This window comes from Crinia signifera, chromosome 12, assembly GCF_055691185.1.
Source record: "Crinia signifera chromosome 12, ASM5569118v1, whole genome shotgun sequence".
NCBI lineage: Eukaryota > Metazoa > Chordata > Amphibia > Anura > Myobatrachidae > Crinia > Crinia signifera.
The window spans coordinates 76,924,337-76,949,101 of NC_139228.1; the positions used below are offsets into that span (position 1 = coordinate 76,924,337).

Genomic DNA, 24,765 nt, shown 5'->3' on the forward strand with positions numbered 1-24,765 from the left:
TTACTAGTAAAGGAAAACAATGAAACCCTTTGGGAAAAGCCTGAACTTTCAGCATTCATGTTGGCAGAATGTGGCAGGTAGATTGCTGCGTTATGTCTGGGGTGAGCTGGTAGGCAGAATGTGACCCTGACAAACCCCCCTCTCCCACAGAGACATACCATTTGTGGCACTCTGCACTTTGGCCTCCTTTTTGAAGTGCAATTTCAGCTTCTTCTTTCCCTGAAGACAGATACAGATAATTTCTCATCAGCTTTGGACACATGACTTATACAGATGTATTTCATTTTGTAAGCTATACTCCCATATTTAAAGGATTCCTAAAATATAAATTAGTAGCCAAAACATATTGCGGAATGCATAAATACACTGCAGAATTATATAATTTATTTACAGTCCCTTATATAGCGCAGCATATTCCGTTGCGCTTTACAATTGGAATATATATGAATATATATATGAATATATATATGAATATATATATGAATATATATATATATATATATATATATATATATATATATATATATATATATATATATATATATATATATATATATATATATATATATATATATATATATATACACACACCGTTTGCGATCCGGCACTCCCGGTAGTATTGCTGTCTGCCTGAGGAAGGGGAGTTGTTTCCCCGAAACTGTTGCACATTAAATTGCTTTTCATCACAAGTCCTGGAGTGCCACGTTGGTGATTGTCCTTCCGAGGAGTCATTATCACCCACCGGGGGTGTGTGTGGGGTGTGTGTGTGTGTGTGTGTGTGTGTGTGTGTGAAGGAAAACTGCAAAAACTCCAAAATCTTTTTTTATTTTTTATGAAACTCTTCCTAATATTATAATACAGTAGATGGTATTTAGCTCCAATCGGATTACATGGGATATTTAGAATTACTGGCCCTCATTGTTTACAATAATGTGCAGAACTAAATGTTTTTTCCATGCGGTTGGTTGGCCTGCCACCTTTTATATTTAGACTTGTATGATTACAATAAATTACGCTTAAATCCACACCCGCCTCTAGAAAAGAGAGGACTCTAGAGAACCGGAAAGATGATTTATTTTTAACCGACTTGTTCATATATTACCATTCCAGTGGGCCTACAAGAACAAAATAGTGTAGCGGGCACAGCGAGGCACTGGGCCTGAAGCACGGCGAGCACAGCGAGGCACTGGGCCTGAAGCACGGCGAGCACAGAGAGGCACTGGGCCTGAAGCACGGCGAGCACAGCGAGGCACTGGGCCTGAAGCACGGCGAGCACAGCGAGGCACTGGGCCTGAAGCACGGCGAGCACAGCGAGGCACTGGGCCTGAAGCACGGCGAGCACAGCGAGGCACTGGGCCTGAAGCACGGCGAGCACAGCAAGGCACTGGGCCTGAAGCACGGCAAGCACAGCGAGGCACTGGGCCTGAAGCACGGCAAGCACAGCGAGGCACTGTGCCTGAAGCACGGCAAGCACAGCGAGGCACTGGGCCTGAAGCACGGCAAGCACAGCGAGGCACTGTGCCTGAAGCACGGCAAGCACAGCGAGGCACTGGGCCTGAAGCACGGCAAGCACAGCGAGGCACTGGGCCTGAAGCACGGCAAGCACAGCGAGGCACTGGGCCTGAAGCACGGCAAGCACAGCGAGGCACTGGGCCTGAAGCACGGCAAGCACAGCGAGGCACTGTGCCTGAAGCACGGCAAGCACAGCAAGGCACTGTGCCTGAAGCACGGCAAGCACAGCGAGGCACTGTGCCTGAAGCACAGCGAGGCACTGTGCCTGAAGCACGGCAAGCACAGCGAGGCACTGTGCCTGAAGCACGACAAGCACAGCGAGGCACTGTGCCTGAAGCACGACAAGCACAGCGAGGCACTGTGCCTGAAGCACGGCAAGCACAGCGAGTAAAAGTATTGAACTCTCTTCCAGAAGTACAATATTTCTATCAAGCACTCTTTGACTAAAGACATCCAGGGGTACCCCCACCTTTTTATTGTTGCCATTTTGTTTGCCCATTAACAATATGGTGGGCTCATGTATGCTCGGGGGGTTGCTAGGCAACCGCCCCACAGCTGGATCTCCTGACTAAATTACTTGGACCCTTTTTATTGGTGGCTCAGAGGGCGCCAAGTCTGTGGGGCGTCCCAGCCTGTTGCTGGGCAGATTGATATGTTGCCAGCACCTGTAAGGAGTAAGCAGGGGTAAGAAAGCACAGGGCATGAGGAGAAGTGGGCGGTAACCAACGGAGAGCGCGAAGTGAGGAGGACGGGACTGACCGGGAAGTGCGGGCGGCCTTAAAAGACAGACCGGAGGAGCACACCGGAGAGCTGGGGCTGACAGGCAGACTCGCACACACGCAGCCGCTGCCAGCCGGAGCCGCAAGGAGAGCCAGCCCAGCGGTGATCGACAGCCTAGGAAGGCTGATTGCCGAGCGGCTACTGAAAAGAGAGACCCGGGCGGCAGAGGGAGGATAAGGGAGCGAGACTGCAGCAGCGGTGATTGACAGCCTCAACCCGGCGGCCATAAAGAATCAGCGTGTGGCTGTACAAGTGCCCAGCAGAGAGGTACAAGTGCCCAGCAGTGTGACAAGAGCCCAGCAGTGAGGTTCAAGTGCCCAGCAGTGTGACAAGAGCCCAGCAGTGAGGTTCAAGTGCCCAGCAGTGTGACAAGTGCCCAGCAGTGTGACAAGTGCCCAGCAGTGTGACAAGTGCCCAGCAGTGTGACAAGTGCCCAGCAGTGTGACAAGTGCCCAGCAGTGTGACAAGTGCCCAGCAGTGTGACAAGTGCCCAGCAGTGTGACAAGTGCCCAGCAGTTGTTCCAGCAGTGTGCTCCTGATTCATCAGTGACCGGCAGGAGCTGGCAATGGCACCAGTACCACAGGTATCTACGAAATAACCCCCCCTGAGCCCTCATTACCTCCAAGTCCAGAACACAAGTGGCCCTTGCCCTCATTACCTCCTCAGGCCCGCAGCTACAAACCCCGCCGTGGATATTTGGCGATATCACAATAAATTTAGCCCAAAGTGGAATCAAAGTAAAAAATTCAACAGGATTTAACGTCTAGACAACACCCTCTAAGGGTGGAGCTTGATGGACGGAAGTCTTCTTTCAACCTAAACTTTTACTTCAATTACTTGAAATATTCTTTTTGCTAGTATAAATGGGCATGCATAAGTGGATAAAAACAAACGTGCAGGTTGGACATAGCTCCGAAGCCTCTGGCAATACCCTTTTAATAAACCTAAAGCACACAAAACATGTCCCAATTGACAACACAGAAACAAACACTAGGCTTTGCAACGCACCATCAAAAGCATAGGATTTCTTCTCCAGAACATCTTCAGTCATCGCATACATATCGCTGTAGGAACGCGCTAGTCTCCACATAAAGTCTTGATGGTCCCCATACTGATCAAAAAAAATAAAAACATGCTTACTATTAGGAGTTTCACATGACCGGACAAGCTTGTTAATACTAGATTTACAAGGTTTCAAAAGCAAGAGTTCAAATATATGTTTCATTGCACTAAAACCTGCTACACACACCCCTCTGGTGTATACAGATATGTTAGAGAACGTGTAAAAGGATCCGTTTGTGTCTCTCACGATATCACACAGGAAACATAACGAAGTTGCATCTCTGACTGGGATATCCCTGCAATCAAACATACGGCAAGGATAATGTTCGTACATTTCCCAGGATGCTTCCCAAGACGCTTTTATACACCAACGTGAAAGCCCTTCTTCCGAGTGTACAGTGTGCAGGGTTAGGGTGCGTAATATGTGTCAACGCAGTTATAAAACTTACATTCATCTCAGTGTCAGTACATTGTATCCCACGAACTGTGAGTAAGAATTGTACATTTTCTATTTATTTGGATTGAAAATTTCTGTCAAACACTTATAAAAACACAAACTGAATGCACTAGGCAATACATCCACAAATGTAATATGGTTTAAATGCATTTTTACATACAGATGTGTCAGCATACTCTACATCAGGCATGTCCAACGTTGGCCCCCCAGATGTTTTGAAACTACACATCCCAGCATGCTTTGCCACAGTTTTGCTATTAGAGAATGCTAAAACTATTGCAAAGCATGCTGGGATGTGTAGTTTCACAACATCTGGGGGGCCAACGTTGGACATGCCTGCTCTACATCCTCCTTGCATTAACCCTTTGAGTGCCAAGGGAATTTGTCAAAACAGGTGTAAAAATTGCAAAGCAAACATTTGTATTCATCATAATGAGCTGTAATGTTACCTTACAGGTATATAGGAAATATACACATTTATTTGAATTTATATAACAAATATGAGCGGCGCTGGCATTTTTAACAGATATTTTGTGCATCTCTCACAGAGATGTTGGCTCTCAGTGTTAACCAGTCTTTCTAGTCTCGCCATGCCATGAAGTGGCCACTCATGGCTGCATCCCACTATATCAGTCAGATCCACTGGATTGGACGGACATATTGACTAGTGTGTACCCAGATTGAAGAACGCACGAATGACTACAAGAAGGTCTTATGGAACATTTTATATTCTCGGTCTGGTAGGTCATCGGTTGGTAACTTGCACCACGACTACGTTTTTGTGATGTATTTACCTTTGCTGTTTGTACTATATGGTTATGTGGGTATTATACCTACCCGTAGTCTTATACCGTCTGTTTATGTACACTCTTGTATTAATCTTTCGTCACACAGGTTTATGTAACAAGGTGGAAGGACGGTTTCTCAGGGAACGTGTTGTTTGTAAGTGACAGCTTAGAAATGTAAAGAAGCAATGCTTTTAGAAGCACAGGGCGACCACCCCAGCACAAAGCAATACCTGCTCATGCCTAGATAGTCAACAGTGCAATCTGCAGCAAGAACAGATTTCCTGGGAAGGTCAAAACAACCTTTGGGGAAAAGAACATGGTAGGCTACAAATCATGGAATGGTCATCAAAGTACATCGATCACACAGTCCTGTCCAACGCACCCTGATGGTTAGGAGGACTCACCGAAATAGTAGGAATGTTCCCGACTCCCTGAAGAGTCCGGTCATATCCCTGACTGCACTTTACCCCAATATATTCTAAGAACTCAGAGCTACATCAGGCATTGTTCAATAGGATTTCTCATGGCCAGTTATATGGAACTCTCGTAAATCAAAGGCCTAAAAATAGCAGGGTGTTTCTCATCAGCATATACTGTAGATCTCACTAAGGGTCTGATTCAGGTCTGTTCGCAGTGTTGCCTGCGTTCACATGGGGACCGATGCTTTGTTAGTGTGCATGCGCATTCTGTTCACCGGGTACACGCACCCAAAACAGCAGTAGAGAGGCAAAGAGGGGGGGGGGGGGGGGGGTTGCCGGGCAGCTCATTAGCTCATACGGGCTAATCGGCAGTGTGCTCCAGAAAACCGTGTCAGCACGGAGCAGTATCATAGGCACATTTCCATATCCAGGATTACATATATACATTCCACTATTTTCATAGTAAGCTATGAAGTCCGAGCTGGGATGATCCCAAAATTTTTTTTTTAAAAAGGATATATATACCATCCTTTCTATATATGGTGTCGACACGGTGCAACGTCGTTTTTACCTCTTTCAATGCCAAATATATAAAGCATGTTTAAATTAAAAAAAATTTGATCATCCCAGCTCGGACTTCATAGCTTACTATGAAAATAGTGGAATGTATATATGTAATCCTGGATATGGAAATGTGCCTATGATACTGCTCCGTGCAGACACGGTTTTCTGGAGCACACTGCCGATTTATGCACCCTGGTGTTTCTTATGTTTTTCTGTATTTTTAATGCTTATCATAGTGTCTATGCCACAGGCAATTTTAAGCTAAGAAAGATGCATCGTAATGCATTATTTGTACAAACTTTTCTCACATATATGCTGTATGTTAATACGGGCCAATCAAAATGTCTGTATACGCCCACCTGCATATGAACAAACTCCTATTGGTCATGCTATACTGTTTTAAACCAGGAGCTGTCAGTCACCAGCCACGCTCTGACGAAGTTTTTATACGAAACGCGTTAGAGCGGGGCTTGGTGACGCCAGCTCGCTGCACACCGCGTCTCCCCTACCACATCTGTTCCTGGCTGGACCTTCGGCATGCCGTTTCTCACAGCTGTGAGCCCGGCGGGTGATCGTACGTGTCCACAGTGGCCCGGATGGTGGTAGGAGATCTGCCTGGCTTTTGTTGTATAACACCTTGTGGTATCCAGCCCACACCTGTTTTATTTGCGGTACGAGTCCTTGAAGGATTTACCGGAGCATTGTATGCTTATTAAAGTATATCAGTTTTACACTATGGAGCACTCCTCTTTTGTTGTATCTCCAGAACAGATGTATTTGTATTAATCTTTTTTTAAGTGCAAAACATCAACCTACTGCTTCCTCTTGTACTGTTTCATACATGTGGCTATAATCAGAACGGCCATCAGATAGTGTGATGAATCAGAGAGCCCACCCCCTCCCACTGGCCTCCAACCAATTGGACACAGAGGTCCAACAAGCCGTGGCACCCAAATGGATACAGATATGGGCGGTGTGTAAACAGTAACTTGTGATAATGAACAATTCTATGAAACACTTGTTTTTATTAGCCAATAACATTTTTGCTTCTGGTAGATCATCCTTGCTAATTGACAGACTTCTCAGATTGAAATTGTGGCAAAACTAACACTTTTTTTAGTATCCTAGAGGAAATGTGTAGGGTCGCGGTAACAGGATGTGTCACATTAGCAATGGTGGTGAATATAAAGTGACAATTTGCATACCCTCCAACATTTAGCCATCAAAAAATAGTGCAGATGAGGAAAGGGGTGTGGCCACGGGTAAAGTGGGTGGAGTCTGGTTGCGCGGTTTGTTTAAAGTCCCTGTTTTCCGGTACAGGCCATTAAAAATCTGTACTGGACCGGCTAAAGAGTTACAATTGGAGGGTGTGGATTTGCACCATAAAACCGCTTTCCCTGCTCCAATCATAGAAGAGGGTGGTTCCACGGCTCTCCTGGGAGTCTGGGAGAACTCCGAAACGTTCAGGACAGAGACTTCCAGACTCTCCCGGAGAGTAGACAACGATGCTTTCAGGAGACAGCAATATCACAGGCTAATAAGTGTGGGTCATTTCCAATTAATTGGATAATGTGTGTAAAAAACAATGAAATGTACCAGTAATTTATTACTGCAGAGCAGTTGGAATCCTTCCCTTTTCTGGTCATCGTCCCCATTGTGCAACTGGTCAGACTTCTCCAGCAGAAGTGTAAGCTCCTCATCTAACGTATCAGTGGCCAACATTGTCGCTTCATCATCTGTGACTAGATCCACGGAGTCCCTCCGCATTGTTCGCACAGTCTCACAGCTCACTTCATCCTCCTCCTCTTCCTCACTTGCTTTGCTGCTTTCACGGTCATAATCAGATTCAGCATTTGCTGTGGTATACCTGCAAAAAGAAGTATATATAAATATATATTACTTTTGATAATGTGACAAGAAGCAGAACACAGTGATCATTACAGATGGATGAAACAAACATGCAAAGAAACGTAAAACAAATCACGATTGTACATAAAATGCCATATCTCTTCCAGAAATCAGAATACAGAAACAAACATTCACTAGTGTAGCACAGCGCCTAATTACATTATGGCATGGAAAATACAGCTAGCAGGGCCGCCAACAGGGGGGAACTGTGGGGTCTGGGGGCCTGGGGGGTCAGCGGACTACATAAACATTCACTAGTGTAGCACAGCGCCTAATTACATTATAGCATGGAAAATACAGCTGGCAGGGCCGCCAACAGGGGGGGGACTGTGGGGTCTGGTGTCCAGGGCCCCGGCAGACATGGGGGCCCGGGGATCAGCGGAATACATAAACATTCACTAGTGTAGCACAGCGCCTAATCACATTATGGCATGGAAAATACAGCTGGCAGGGTGCACTTTACACTGGATGTCAGAACGGATACAAGAGTCTACTCTATGTCCAAGAGTGGGATTATAGAAGATGTCTATAACGTACCCTGTGCCAATGTGTTTAATGTAGAACATGTGACAAATGGTCATTAATCCCATTCTTTTATGAGAAAGACTAATGCTTTCTGTGGGAGTCGGCAGAATCATGGGTACTTGTGCAGTTTCACAGCGCCACTGCCCACAAAACGAGTTGTATGCAAATCGCATCGTATGCAAAAAAATCGCATGCGATTTGCTTAGGATGCGATGTAGCACACCCCCACTATCCACGTCAACCCGAAGCGTGGCAAACAGACGCGGTACGCGTCCTTCCAACCTGCATGAAAGCTGCATGACGGGCACCTTAGGAGGAGATGCGCTGTACCCGATCTATGCCCATAATACTCATTTATATATTCATATACACGGCAGCTGCATGACGGGCACCTTAGGAGGAGATGTGCTGTACCCGATCTATGCCTATATATATATATATATATATATATATATATATATATATATATATATATATATATATATATATATATATATATATATATATATATATTTTTTTTTTTCATATACACGGCAGCTGCATGGCGGGCACCTTAGAACAAAGTACAATGTGTTGCTACACTGTCTGGCAGCCAGGTTGGACAGTAAAATGCTGAATACCAATGTTTCTTATGCTGCATAAGTGAGGATTTAGGAATTAATGGAAAAAAATTGAAATTGTGTGCGCTAGGATTTGGCTTTTGCATAGCTTGGAAAAATGAAACCTTCAGAATGGTCCTCAAGGACCATCATGTAAAACAAGGCAATAACTTAACCTCTCTGCCATAACATCAGCCAAAGCAAACATTCGTGATAGTGTTCCTTGGGGCCTAGTACTTTATTTATTTTATTCTTTTGTGCAGATTTATGTAGTGGAGACTTTTGTTATTAGCTCAACTCTTCTTTCACCTAGAGATGCGTCCTTCCCCATCCAGCCTCCATACGTACTGAGCCGAGGCACATTGATATCTTTTTACCTCTAAAATGTGTCTTATTCAAGCAGACTATGCTGATTCACATATGTGGCTTGACTATTGTATATTGGACATGCGACTGTAGCTGTATCTGCATAACAAATGCTATGTTACAGGGTCTGTCATAATATGAATTGGGGGTACTGTGTTGTATAATGTGCACTGGCAGCCATTCAGTGAGTCATAATGTGAACTAGAGCGCTACTATGATTTTACAGAACATTGCAGACTAGGGACTCAGTTGTAGGTACTCAGGAACCAAGAACATGCTCTGCTGCTGCCAATCCTGTGGTGCAGCGGTAGCCGATGGAAGGGGAGAGCAGCGGTGACCAGGGAGAACAGCGGTAATCAGGGGAAGGGGAGAGCAGCGTTTGCCGATGGAAGGGAGGAGCAGCGGTAGCCGTGGAGAGCAGCGGTAGCCGTGGAGAGCAGCGGTAGCCGTGGAGAGCAGCGGTAGCCGTGGAGAGCAGCGGTAGCCGTGGAGAGCAGCGGTAGCCGTGGAGAGCAGTGGTAGCTGGCGGCCGTGGAGAGCAGTGGTAGCTGGCGGCCGTGGAGAGCAGTGGTAGCTGGCGGCCGTGGAGAGCAGTGGTAGCTGGCGGCCGTGGAGAGCAGGGGTGACCAGGGAGAGCAGCGGTAGCTGGTGGAAGGGGAGAGCAGCGACGTCCAGAGAGAGCAATGGTAGTCAGCTGCCGTGGGAGAATAGCAGTAGCCTGCTGCCGGAGAGAGCAGCAGTTCCAGGGGAGAGCAGCGGTAGCCAGCGGCCAGGGAGAGCAGTGGTAGCCGGCGGCCGGGAGAGTAGGGAGATGCACAGCAAGATGCCTGAGAGGGGGGGAAGGGGAGCATAATATGTTGTATGTCTACAGGAAAGCACAGTAAAGTAGCAGTTCTTATGCAGATAGACCAAAATCGTGCACAGAATATAGGCATACGCATATCATATTAATCAGCAGAAGCTGCTTGTTCATCCTGTAAGATTACAATGTGAATAAGACACATTTAAAACAGCATGATGTGGCTAGAAAGGCTATTTTAAATAACTGCAGCAAGGTTATAGGCCGACACAACTGTATAAATATATGCAACTAAATATCGAAGAAGTGTAAAAAAGCAAGAGAACGTTGTAAGCAAGTAAAAAGAGGATGGAATGGTGCAGGAGACTTGTGAAAGGCAAGTTGTCATGGACAAAGAGAGAGCCATCCTCATCTAGCCCTTTAATAGAATGACTCTGCTAAACCCCTACTACTGTATTGTTGTATGTATTGTATTGCAGCTGAGAACAAAAGGCCATGGGCTCACCAGAGACGCTAGATGAGGATGGCTCACCATGGATGTCCAGATACGGCTAGATGAGGATGGCTCCCATGGCTATCCAGAGATGGCTAGATGAGGATGGCTCCCATGGCTCACCATGGCTGTCCAGAGACGACTAGATGAGAATGGCTCCCTTGGCTCACCATGGCTGTCCAGAGACGGCTAGATGAGGATGGCTCTAGATGAGGATGGCTCCCATGGCTATCCAGAGATGGCTAGATGAGGATGGCTCCCATGGCTCACCATGGCTGTCCAGAGACGACTAGATGAGAATGGCTCCCTTGGCTCACCATGGCTGTCCAGAGACGGCTAGATGAGGATGGCTCTAGATGAGGATGGCTCCCATGGCTGTCCAGAGACGACTAGATGAGGATGGCTCTCATGGCTAGATGAGGATGGCTCCCATGGCTGTCCAGAGACGACTAGAGGAGGATGGCTCCCTTGGCTCACCATGGCTGTCCAGAGACGGCTAGATGAGGATGGCTCACCATGGCTGTCCAGAGACGGCTAGATGAGGATGGCTCTCACGGCTAGATGAGGATGGCTCCCATGGCTGTCCAGAGACGGCTAGATGAGGATGGCTCCCATGGCTAGATGAGGATGGCTCCCATGGCTAGATGAGGATGGCTCCCATGGCTAGATGAGGATGGCTCCCATGGCTATCCAGAGATGGCTAGATGAGGATGGCTCCCATGGCTATCCAGAGACGGCTAGATGAGGATGGCTCCCATGGCTAGATGAGGATGGCTCCCATGGCTAGATGAGGATGGCTCCCATGGCTAGATGAGGATGGCTCCCATGGCTAGATGAGGATGGCTCCCATGGCTAGATGAGGATGGCTCCCATGGCTAGATGAGGATGGCTCCCATGGCTAGATGAGGATGGCTCCCATGGCTAGATGAGGATGGCTCCCATGGCTAGATGAGGATGGCTCCCATGGCTGTCCAGAGACGGCTAGATGAGGATGGCTCCCATGGCTGTCCAGAGACGGCTAGATGAGGATGGCTCCCATGGCTGTCCGGAGACGGCTAGATGAGGATGGCTCCCATGGCTATCTGGAGATGGCTAGATGAGGATGGCTCTCATGGCTAGATGAGGATGGCTCCCATGGCTGTCCAGAGACGGCTAGATGAGGATGGCTCATCATGGCTGTCCAGAGACGGCTAGATGAGGATGGCTCCTATGGCTCACCATGGCTGTCCAGAGATGGCTAGATGAGGATGGCTCCCATGGCTAGATGAGGATGGCTCCCATGGCTGTTCAGAGACGGCTAGATGAGGATGGCTCCCATGGCTAGATGAGGATGGCTCCCATGGCTAGATGAGGATGGCTCCCATGGCTAGATGAGGATGGCTCCCATGGCTAGATGAGGATGGCTCTCATGGCTGTCCAGAGACGGCTAGATGAGGATGGCTCCCATGGCTAGATGAGGATGGCTCCCATGGCTGTCCAGAGACGGCTAGATGAGGATGGCTCCCATGGCTAGATGAGGATGGCTCCCATGGCTAGATGAGGATGGCTCCCATGGCTGTCCAGAGACGGCTAGATGAGGATGGCTCCCATGGCTGTCCAGAGACTGCTAGATGAGGATGGCTCCCATGGCTAGATGAGGATGGCTCCCATGGCTAGATGAGGATGGCTCCCATGGCTAGATGAGGATGGCTCCCATGGCTAGATGAGGATGGCTCCCATGGCTATCTGGAGATGGCTAGATGAGGATAGCTCCCATGGCTGTCCAGAGACGGCTAGATGAGGATGGCTCTCATGGCTAGATAAGGATGGCTCCCATGGCTGTCCAGAGACGGCTAGATGAGGATGGCTCCCATGGCTGTTCAGAGATGGCTAGAGGAGGATTGCTACATCTGTAGGTCAGGGATCGGCAATGCATGGTACATCAGGTGCTGTGGAACTACATACCCTTGCCACAGTTATTTTGTTATGCTATAACAGTGGAGGGAACATTGAGATGTGCAGTACAACAGCAGATGGGGAGTTATATGTTTCTACCCCCAGATTCAGCATATCAGTATTTTGCCTAGGACTCCATAGGTATTATTCTGGTTTTGTCACCATGACAGCAACCTTATAACAAGTAATCTTGGACACTGGTTGAAATGGTCCAGTCTAGTCTTAGATGGTCATGTACACAAACTCTATAAACCATGTTCAAAGTAGAAGACAGACAAAGCAAAAATGTAACTGTACAGACCAAGATAGCGAATTCTGCGGTACTTACCCCCCTTCACTTTCTGCATCTGTATGCTGTGCCCCAGAACTAGTGGTGAAATAGATAGAGCTGGAACCTGTGGAATCTGTCCTCTCTCTGTGGATTAGGAACCTTCTACGTCGATTGGCCTTGGTGCTCTCTTCCAAATGTGACCTGGGAATTTAATGAAATGTTTGGTTTAATATCAAAACTCCTTATTCCCCCAAAGCTTTTGGCTCTACATGTCAAATATACAATTCCATTTTACAACCTTACCTACACAGCCCACAACACTAGCACTCAGTAATCTACAACCTTACCTACACAGCCCACAACACTGGCACTCCGTCATTTACAACCTTACCTACAAAGCCAACAGCACTACCTCTCCGTCATCTACAACCTTACCTACACAGCCCACAACACTAGCACTCGGTAATCTACAACCTTACCTACACAGCCCACAGTACTACCTATCCGTCATCTACAACCTTACCTACACAGCCCACAACACTGGCACTCCGTCATTTACAACCTTCCCTACACAGCCCACAACACTAGCACTCCGTCATTTACAACCTTACCTACAAAGCCAACAGCACTACCTCTCCGTCATCTACAACCTTACCCACACAGCCCACAACACTAGCACTCCGTCATTTACAACCTTACCCACACAGCCCACAACACTAGCACTCCGTCATCTACAACCTTACCCACACAGCCCACAACACTAGCACTCCGTCATCTACAACCTTACCCACACAGCCCATAACACTAGCACTCCGTCATTTACAACCTTACCCACACAGCCCACAACACTAGCACTCCGTCATTTACAACCTTACAAACACAGCCCACAACACTAGCACTCCATCATCTACAAACTTACCCACACAGCCCACAACACTAGCACTCCGTCATCTACAACCTTACCCACACAGCCCACAACACTAGCACTCAGTCATTTACAACCTTACAAACACAGCCCACAACACTAGCACTCCGTCATTTACAACCTTACCTACACAGCCCACAACACTAGCACTCCGTCATTTACAACCTTACAAACACAGCCCACAACACTAGCACTCCGTCATTTACAACCTTACAAACACAGCCCACAACACTAGCACTCCGTCATCTACAACCTTACCTACACAGCCCACAACACTAGCCCTCCGTCATTTACAACCTTACCTACAAAGCCAACAGCACTACCTCTCCGTCATTTACAACCTTACCTACACAGCCCACAACACTAGCACTCCGTCATTTACAACCTTACAAACACAGCCCACAACACTAGCACTCCGTCATTTACAACCTTACAAACACAGCCCACAACACTAGCACTCCGTCATCTACAACCTTACCTACACAGCCCACAACACTAGCCCTCCGTCATTTACAACCTTACCTACAAAGCCAACAGCACTACCTCTCCGTCATTTACAACCTTACCTACACAGCCCACAACACTAGCACTCCGTCATCTACAACCTTACCCACACAGCCCACAACACTAGCACTCCGTCATCTACAACCTTACCCACACAGCCCACAACACTAGCACTCCGTCATCTACAACCTTACCCACACAGCCCACAACACTAGCACTCCGTCATTTACAACCTTACCCACACAGCCCACAACACTAGCACTCCGTCATGCAGACTCGTGTCAATATAACAGAGACATAGAACATGACAGCAGAAAAGAACCCATCTAGTTTGCTTTTTGATGTTATTATTAAGCGAGAGGGTGGGCTCCTAATGTTATAAGGGTTAAGGATGAAGGTATTAGTTTTAGGGTTCAGGGGTGAGGGTTAGGGTATTGGTTAAGAAGGCATGCCAATATAACTGAAGCTACATAGAATAATCACGTTACAAGTAATAGAATATTGTAATACTGATGGTAGATAAAAGAAACAATTAGACATACTGTACAATAACCTTACACCAGCCGGCACTGTATGGACATTGTATTGAAATATAGTTTAATATGGGGGTTGGGATCATTTGGTCTATTGCATTATGGTCGAAAGTCATTAGGTCGAATCCATTAGGTCGACATGCTAAAAGGTCGACATGACTCTAGGTCGACATGGGAAAAGGTCGACATGATTCTAGGTCGAAAGGTCATTAGTTCGACAAGGTCATTAGTTCGACATTGTCTATGTCGACATTCACAAGGTCGACATGGGGTTTTTCACTGTTTTTTTACCTGAATGTCAACACAGTCGACATGGACACAGTTTAAAGTGCACTGCATCCCCTCGCATCGCTCGCTGCGCTCGCTATGCGTCGGGCACGGTGCCTCGCTACGCTCGGCACACTATTTTATTCTCCCACCACGCCCTAGTGGATGGTAGGGCATGAAATACCGCCTGTCGGCACATGTTGGCTCAAAAAACAGTGAAAAACTCCATGTTGACCTTGTGAATGTCGACATAGACAATGTCGAACTAATGACCTGTCGAACTAATGACCTTTCGAACTAGAATCATGTCGACCTTTTCCCATGTTGACCTAGAGTCATGTCGACCTTTTAGCATGTCGACCTAATGGATTCGACCTAATGACTGTCGACCATAATGCAGTAGACCAAATGACCGCATCCCTAATATGGAGATGGTCTCCCGTTTGCAGCTATCCACTGTGCTTGGAATGGAGAGCTGTAGAGCATTAATACCCCTTTCACACCAGAAATGCAGGGACAGACCCGGGAATTACATTCCCGGGACAAGCAGGGACATTCCCGGGTTGGGACCCTTTCACACCAGAAAAGACTCTGCATTTTCTGGTGTGTGAAGGGGGCGGGAAGGAGGCGGACAGTCGGCGAGATGGCGGCGGAGGTGGTAAGAATACTCACCCCGGTTGCTGGTCCTCCGCGCAGGCCGGGGATCCACACAGGCACATGACGGGACAGGCTGCGGATGAAGATGATGCAGCTTTCCGGCGCCCTCACTGCCGCCGGAGAGCTGCGTCATCATCATCCACCGCCTGTCACGTCATTTGCACCCGCCGCCTGCGTGGATTCCCAGCCAGACAGGACACCTAGGACTGGCAACCCGGGTAAGTATACCCTACCCCATTCACACCAGCCAAGTCCCCGGGAACAACCCTGCTACCTAGCAGGGTTGGATTGCCGGCAAATTAGCCCGGTAATTTGTCCAAGGGTACCTTTCCAACCAGCGGTAGTACCGAGTTGTTCCGGCTGGTGTGAAAGGGGTATTATGGACACTGATCTAACCCATGTCGTCCTAATGCTTGTTTTGACCTAGACACCTGTCGACCTTCCAGTATGTTGACCCAACGGTGTGAACCTAATGACTGTTGACCATCTTTAGGTCGACCAACCGACCGTATCATATTACGCTAAACAAACTGATGTAGGATTTATCGTACATCAGTCCCAATGTTCTAATTATCCAATTTGCCCCACTTTAGCAATGTTTAACCCCTACGCTGGCACTCCCGAGAATCTTCTGGACTATGCGCCAGTGCTCAGACTGGCAAACCCGGAAAACCCTTGGGATTGCCACTGTCTGCGTTCCCTTCTTCCGGGCAGCGGCGCTGAGCTGAGTGCTGCCCGAACCCACACACAGCCGGGTTCAGGGCCGGGCAGTGGCTGATCTAGTGCGCGCCACTGCCCGGTCCCCGGAAACACAGGAAAGGGGGGGGGGGGGGGTGTTTGGGACTGCTCCCCCCAAAAAAACACTTGCCCAGTGGGGAGCGCTCCCAAAAAAATAAACCACCACTGAGGGGGTTAAAGTATATAAATGCTGGATAATTGTGGAAGAACACAGTAAAAGCGTATTAATGAGGCTGATTAATGAACCCATAATGAACACAAGCTTTGTAACCAGACCAAAGGGTCGGATGCAGTGTGCTCCGGGGCTGGCGGCTAAGTGGGATGCACAAGGCATGGGATTGCCTCCAGGACTTCATTACATCCGGCCCATCGTCCCATCTGTTCCTTCCATGCAGAATGTCAGACATTACAGTTGAATTAAAGATGATTTCTTCTCATAAGCATCACAATGTAAACTAGTGCAATGAGTATACGCTACACATGACGGGAATATCATTTATGAAGAGACCATGTGGATTTCATTATATCAAGGGTAAGGTAATAATTCTAACATTAGCGTATTCAGCGCAGATGGAAAGGCAATTTGTAAACATTATCGCTAAGAAGACTACGTTTGGAAAGACAGATTAGTCACATGGGCCCTGATTCGGGTCTGATCGCTGGGCTTCAGAACAGGGAGAAGGAAAGTAGCGGATAACCAAAACAACGGACAATTGAAGTGTAATGTCACTAGAACTTATTTAGATTATTAATATTATATTAAAATGCAGTAGATCTTAAGGATATTTTAAGAAGTCACGTTGTCCGTGATGAAACGCGTTAAGTGCTCCTGATATCGCCCCCACTTGTCTAACGGGATCTGGAGTATCTTTTATTGTTCCCCTCCGGCTTATCCTGAGCTGATGGACTGGAGTACAGACTCCCAGCAACTGGTACTATCCGCTATGACAGAGCTGCCCTGTGTAGTTATCCACCAATCACGTCTCTGCGATACTTTCTCCCTATACTGATGCTTCACACGGTTCCATTGGCAGAGAGGGCTCCTAGCGGTAAAAGTAGACTTCTATTAACCTGATCGCGGGGCTGCTACTATTTGACTAGATGATAACCTATTTTAATTGCTGTAGATTTTAAAAAATATATTGTAATATGGATAATTATATGCGGATAGATATGATTTCTAAATAACTGTATCTGATGGTTCTTGACACATTATGGTATAGTTACTCAAAGGGAATTTCTACAGATTTTTTTAGTTAAATTCAATACAAATTCATCTAAATGAATGTTGTGCGGCAGAGGCTAAGGTAAACATTTACTAACATTTCAATGAATTAAAAAAATTGTCTTGTTAGCAAATATTTGAAATCAATAATCTATAGAATATGACTTTGCGTATTTGGTGTAAAATAGATGATTTTTTTCTAAACAGCCCTTAGGTGACAGGGCCTCTAAGTAGCTGAGGTGCAGTTACACAGGGTAGTTAGATTACGGGATAAGGCATGGCGAGTGGCAAATACACTCTATGCTGTGGTTATGTGCGTTGTGTGGGAACCCACAAATCTTGTGGGTCAATTCGGTACTTGTTACCTAGAACAGCGCCCATCGCATGTACATCGCATGCCATGCGATGCCCGCGATTTCACATAGAAATTAATGGTAAAAGGTAAATCGCGTCGGTCGCATCGCATGCGGCCAAAAAACACATGCGATGCGACCGACGCGATTACCACGATTTACATAGGGAACCATGTTAAATGGCCCAATTGACCCGATTTTACATAGGGAACAATGTTAAATGGCCCACAGACCCCAAATAGCCACCCTGAAGTGTGAAATGGCCCCCCAAATTGTTAACGCCACCCCACAATCAACGTCAACCCAAAGCGTGGCGAGCGCAGCGAGCCCGCGAGGGGCGGCGGTACGCGTCCTCCGACCTTTTCATACCCCCACTATCCACGTGGGCGTGGAGTTGAGAATATAAAGTGTGGTGAGCGCAGCGAGCCACTGAGCCTAAAGCGTGGCGAGCGCACGCGGATACCTGTGAAGCCCGCGAGGGGACGCGGATACCTGTGAAGGTATCCGCGTCCGCTCGCCACGCTTCGGGTTTGCCACACTTTCTATTCTCAACTCCACGCCCACGTGGATAGTGGGGGTATGAAAAGGTCGGAGGACGCGTACCGCCGCCGCTCGCCACGCTTCGGGTTGACGTTGGTCGTGGGGTGGCTTTAACAATTGGGTGGGCCATTTCACACTGTTCCCTATGTGAAATCGGGTCAATTGGGCCATTTAACATTGTTCCCTATGTAAAATCGCGATTTTTTTTCCTTGCGATGCCTAGGATCAAAATCGGCGGCGCCGTTCTAGGTAACAAGTACCGTCGACTCTATTAATTGTGAAGAGTGCATTAAATAGCCAACAACGGCACTCTTTGCAGGCTGGGTTCAGCCCAAATTCACTGTAGACTGCTCGCTAGCCAACATGTGTCAATTCTGAGTCCAGTAAAGTGATGATTCGTATCGGAGAATTCATTGCAATTAATAAAATCGATTTCCCATTTCCGTTCAGAAAAGCAGGTAAGTGACATTATGCAAGAAATGCACAACTAATAAGAGAAAGAGGGAATTGTCCTCACACGCAAAAAGAGAAACATGGCTCAAGCGCTAAAAGTAGGGGTGCTGCATCAAACGGCATGACTCTGTCAGTGAGCACAAGGTAGGGAGAGTCCATATATCTTCTTCCAAAGTAGGGAAATTGGTATTTCATCATTTAAAACTACTCAAAGTGCTTGTCCAAAATGAGCTCGCTTGCTAACAATTACCCACCGCACTTCTCCAACTATGTTCTCAGCTAGCCCATGTAGAATGTTCCGCAGAGACTCAACCTCCTGCCGCAACTCTGTAATGCTGCCAAGAACGTGGTCCAAACGGTTCACCAATTCCGACTGCTCACCACGTGACACGTCCACAATATCCCCCCTTCCGGATAAAGCTGAAATGAAGCAGAGATAAATGTACCGATATTCTACAGTACATGCTGAACCGCAATTACAGGTCTATAATCACAATGTTAAGTGACGCGAAAGAAAAGAAGAATCACCTTGCGAGTAACTGGAAGTTAAAGTATTATTATGGTCTTCAAACGAGTTTATACGATAGCCGTTTTGTTTTGACGTTTTTCTATTAGTCCTCCTTTGTCGTCGCTGATACAACGCATAGACAACAACGGCCGTAGCAGCTCCAGCTGCCAAACTTAATCCAATTTGATATGAAAGGATAGGTTTAGACATGTTGTGGTCCTGTAAGGCAAACACAAAGATGTTCCGGATCATTACTGTGTGTACATACTATACATAACCACCACCATTGTCCCAATGTCTGCAAACATCTTCATTGGACCGGTTAGGCAAAATCCACCCCACCTACCCTCAAGCCCCCCAAGTGTACCTTTCTTTTCCTTTCTAGGGGGGGGGGGTTGATGTATCATTTTAAGGACCATTGCCGCATTTATATCTGGAACCTCTGAAGGAGTGCTACATAGATTGGCACCTGGATGGTAACATTGTTCTTTCCCCACATGGGGCAACCTTCCCTTCACTGTAATACCCCTTTTACACCGGAGCCTCGACCCGGGTAATTGCCACTCCTGTCCGGGCTGGGGCTTAGTGTAAAAGTGGTTAGGGCTGAGTAAAAATAGGTAACCCGGGGACCCATTTCCACTTATAAGGGAGCCCCAACCTCCGGACCGGTCAGTCCGGAGGTTGGACATGGCCCGCACACAGCCTCCGCTGCCATATGCAGTACTATGCAGACAGCAGCGGAGGCTGGGAGGGGAATGGATGCCTGTGTGCGGCATCCATTCACCTCATGGACGGAGGCTGGGGGCGCATGGAGGCTGGGGGCAGCATGTCGGTCGGCGTCACGGAAGTCCCGGCACTCGGAAATTATGTCATCTTCAAGTGCGTCTCAGGGCCTGATTTTGTCTTCGGCGCACACCCGGTATAATGCCAGTGGACGCCGCTGTAAAAGAGAGCAACTGCCTGATCGCATCTGGGTCCAAAAACCTGGGTGCAACCCGGCAGTTCTGGTGTAAAAGTGGTATTAGTAACTGAATCAGGCCCTTAACCAAATACTTTCTTCCCAATGAATATAGGGCACATTTATGTAATCTCGGCTTTTCTTATAACTAAATGTATTAAAATACCATAATATAAAATGTATTTCCAATCACTACTCGCTTGTGCTTCACACTGGCCAAAAACACAGGTTTACTATTAATGTTTTCTTTTTCACTGTTGTTATGTTGCTATGAGTGTTTGTATTTGTGGTTCACTTGCAATAAGAAACTGTAAATAAATAAATGAATCAATGAATGAATAAGTCCCCATTCGGGTAATTCCAACGTAATGCAAATCAGTTTATTATAACTGGCAGCAATGAGTATTACATACAGAACATGTTACAGCAGGCATTTCCAACGTTGGCCCTCCAGATGTTGTGAAACTACACATCCCAGCATGCTTTGCCACAGTTTTGCTATTAGAGAATGCTAAAACTATTACAAAGCATCCTGGGATGTGTAGTTTCACAACATCTGGAGGGCCAACGTTGGACATGCCTGTGTTACAGGGATCGGAGTAATACTATACATAGATTTCATTACTTGTAACATTGATAACATACATGTCACAGGAATCTGGATACACAAGACATGTTGCAGAATGGAGACATTACAGAGCACGTCCCAGACCACGGCCAGTGCGCATGTACTTTTTTACATACATGAATATGCTGACACTTTTATAACTTATAAAGTGAGAGTATTGGAAATCAATCAATTGTAATAATAATCGTTTTGTGTGTGCGATGCACGATTCCACGCACAGATCAAAACGTATGCGCTGCACATATTTTTTTATCTAGCTTCGGATCGCATCACATCGCCTTAAAGGTGCCCTTATACGGTGCAATAACTGCATGCGTTTTGGTCTAGATCACATTGCAACGGGATCTAGTTCAAAAAGTACGTGCAGCGCATACTTTGTGATCTGTGCTATGCTATGTGCGTGGGAGCATGCGTCACACTGTGTATGGGCACCTTTAACCTAATTGTGGTAGTGCTTATTTGTAAAATACAAATCCATAGATTAGAATATTTTTTAGAAACACTATTTAAAGGTCCCTACACACTGGGTGATTATGCCCAGGGTGTATGGACAGCAATGACCGCTGTCATCGCTGGGGGGAAAGCCGCTCAGGGCATACATATTGAGCGGCTTTCCCCCTGCCCGGCGCGGTCAGCAGGGGGGGGGGGGGGGGGGGCTTTACCAGCAAATGAGCGGCTTTCCCAGCGATGATTCGGGAGGGTGCATCACCGCTCATCGCCAGCCCGTACACACTGGGCGGCTTTGAGCTGAAAGCCAATCAAACAGGCTGTTTCGGGCGGCTTTCAGCTCAGTCGCCCAGCGTGTATGGGCCTTTAAATGAAGAGGTTTCCTCAATGTCGACAGACATCAAAAAATCTGAGTACACCTTATTTGTAATGCATTTTATATGTATCCATGGTTTAATAGTCCTGGTAATATTATAATACAGTGCAGGTTATATACAGTAGGCCTTTGTGTATATTACATGATATACTGTAATAGTGAGATAATAACTACTACAGCTAAGGACACATAGGGTTCAGCAATGACACATAGAGGAGATACATACTGGACGCATATAACTTATTCCTGCATCATGTAACGTTCCCGTCAGTGCTGCTGGAATATATTATATTATCTGTAGTTTCCCTGTCATCAGATCTTATGACCCCCAGCTGCCCCCCTACATCTGAGGACACGGCCATCACCTGCCCCTGTGTATACCTGTGCTGCTCCCCTCACTCACCGTCACCTCTGCACTGGCCCCTACAGTGATACAGCCGCTGTCCCAGGTGTCACTCTGCAGGGACGCAGCAGGCTCATCATGTGCTTGTTCTGCGCTCGATTCATTCAGACTGTGCCAGACTTTACAATCAATCCAACAATCATCACAGAGAAGTGCTGCTGCTGGTTGTGCGGTGCAATGACAGAGGATTGATTGTAAAGTCTGCCACAGTATGGATGAATAGAGTACTGTGCTGGACATCATACCCTGCCTCCCTCTCCATGGGGGACACAGTGCTCTGTCCCTGGGCTTCCCTGGTAATGTAGGATTGCCAGCACCTGTGGTGACACCTTTCTTATCAGTTACCCTGCTCCCCACAGGTGCTGGCAATCATACATTATCCATACCTCCCAGCATGCCCCTCTCCAGGAGGACACAATGCTCTGCCCCTGGACTTCCCTGGTAATGTATGATTGCCATCACCTGTGGTGACACCTTTCTTATCACTGACCTAGCTCCCCACAGGTGCTGGCAATCATACATTACCAGGGAAGTCCAGGGACAGAGCAGTGTGTCCTCCTGGAGAGGGGCATGCTGCATACCTCCCAACATGACCCACTCCAGGAGGGACACAATTCTCTGTTTCTGGACTTCCCTCTTAATGTATGATTGCCATCACCTGTTTTAAACAGGATAATTGATAAGAAAGGTGATTCAGCACAAGTGATGGTAATCCTAAATTAAGAGGGAAGTCCAGAAACAGAGCATTGTGTCCCTCCTGGAGAGGGTCATGTTGGGAGGTATGATGCTGGGAGGTATGGAAAATGTATGATTGCCAGCACCTGTGGGGAGCTAGGTCACTGATAAGAAAGGTGTCACCACAGGTGCTGTCAATCATACATTACCAGGGAAGCCCAGGAGCAGAGCATTGTGTCCTCCTGGAGAGGGGCATGCTGGGAGGTATGGATAATGTAGGATTGCCAGCACCTGTGGGGAGCTAGGTAACTGATAAGAAAGGTGTCACCACAGGTGCTGGCAATCATACATTACCAGGGAAGTCCAGGAACAGAGGACTGTGTCCTCCTGGAGAGGGGCATGCTGGGAGGTACAGTATGGATAATGTATGATTGCCAGCACCTGTGGGGAGCTAGGTAACTGATACAAAGGTGTCACCACAGGTGCTGGCAATCATACATTATCCATACCTCCCAGCATGCCCCTCTCCAGGAGGACACAATGCTCTGCCCCTGGACTTCCCTGGTAATGTATGATTGCCATCACCTGTGGTGACACCTTTCTTATCAGTTACCTAGCTCCCCACAGGTGATGGCAATCCTACATTATCCATACCTCCCAGCATGCCCCTCTCGAGGAGGACACAATGCTCTGTTCCTGGACTTCCCTGGTAATGTATGATTGCCAGCACCTGTGGTGACACCTTTCTTATCAGTTACCTGGCTACCCACAGGTGCTGGCAATCATACATTATCCATACCTCCCAGCGGGTTGGGATCATTTGGTCTATTGCATTATGGTAGAAAGTCATTAGGTCGAATCCATTAGGTCGACATGCTAAAAGGTCGACATGATTCTAGGTTGACATGTGAAAAGGTCGACATGATTCTAGGTCGAAAGGTCATTAGTTCGACAGGTCATTAGTTCGACAAGGTCATTAGTTCGACATTGTCTATGTCGACATTCACAAGGTCGACATGGGGTTTTTCACTGGTTTTTTTACCTGAATGTCAACACCGTCGACATGGACACAGTTTAAAGTGCACTGCATCCCCTCGCATCGCTCGCTGCGCTCGCTATGCGTCGGGCACGGTGCCTCGCTACGCTCGGCACACTATTTTATTCTCCCACCACGCCCTAGTGGATGGTAGGGCATGAAATACCGCCTGTCGGCACATGTTGGCTCAAAAAACAGTGAAAAACTCCATGTCGACCTTGTGAATGTCGACATAGACAATGTCGAACTAATGACCTTGTCGAACTAATGACCTGTCGAACTAATGACCTTTCGAACTAGAATCATGTCGACCTTTTCCCATGTCGACCTAGAGTCATGTCGACCTTTTAGCATGTCGACCTAATGGATTCGACCTAATGACTGTCTACCATAATGCAGTAGACCAAATGACCGCATCCCCTCCCAGCATGTCCCTCTCCAGGAGGATGCAGTGCTCTGTTCCTGGGCTTCCCTGGTAATGTATGATTGCCAGCACCTGTGGTGACACCTTTCTTATCAGTTACCTAGCTCCCCACAGGTGCTGGCAATCCTGCATTAACAGGGAAGACCAGGAACATAGCATTGTGTCCCTGCAGGAGAGGGTCAGGTAGGTAAGGTATGTACTTGGTACAGTGATAGACAATATTAATACTGTAGAACTAATGATTTGGTAACAAAGCATTGTTCAGTCCAAAACATTATATCAGATGTTAAATAATGTTACAGGCAGCATAGATGGTGTAGGGGATAGCATTAGTGTCTCACAGCACTGAGGTCATGGGTTTGATTCCCACCATGGCCCTGTGTGGAGTTTGTATGTTCTCTCTGTACTTGTGTCGGTTTCCTCCCACAATCTAAAAATACACTAGTTGCATACCTCCCAACTTTATGAACTGAGATAGGACTACTGCGTGTGCCCAAAATTTGAGGCAGTGACCTGGTGGTAAGGGGGCGTGGCCTAACAATGTCTTAATTCTGTAAAGCCATGCCCCTTTTTGCCACTGTGGGGGGCATGGCCAAAGGCTCTATGGGCTTCTAGCCATGCCCCCATACCCTCTGG

At 47.3% G+C, this 24,765-nt stretch overlaps 1 protein-coding gene across 1 annotated transcript in view; it reads right to left on the reverse strand.

The window, feature by feature from the left end:
* The window catches only part of RMDN3 (regulator of microtubule dynamics 3), a 78,600-nt gene extending 56,351 nt beyond the window's left edge, over positions 1 to 22,249 (reverse strand). The window contains exons 1-7 of the mRNA XM_083167061.1: positions 21,995 to 22,249; positions 19,203 to 19,401; positions 18,929 to 19,094; positions 12,537 to 12,680; positions 7,180 to 7,450; positions 3,302 to 3,404; positions 159 to 219 (exon numbers count right to left, since the gene is read on the reverse strand). Coding sequence (XP_083023187.1) covers positions 159 to 219; positions 3,302 to 3,404; positions 7,180 to 7,450; positions 12,537 to 12,680; positions 18,929 to 19,094; positions 19,203 to 19,401; positions 21,995 to 22,237 — 1,187 coding nt within the window. The 5' untranslated portion in view covers positions 22,238 to 22,249. The remainder of the gene's footprint in view (positions 1 to 158; positions 220 to 3,301; positions 3,405 to 7,179; positions 7,451 to 12,536; positions 12,681 to 18,928; positions 19,095 to 19,202; positions 19,402 to 21,994) is intronic.
* Between the last annotated feature and the right edge of the window lie 2,516 nt (positions 22,250 to 24,765).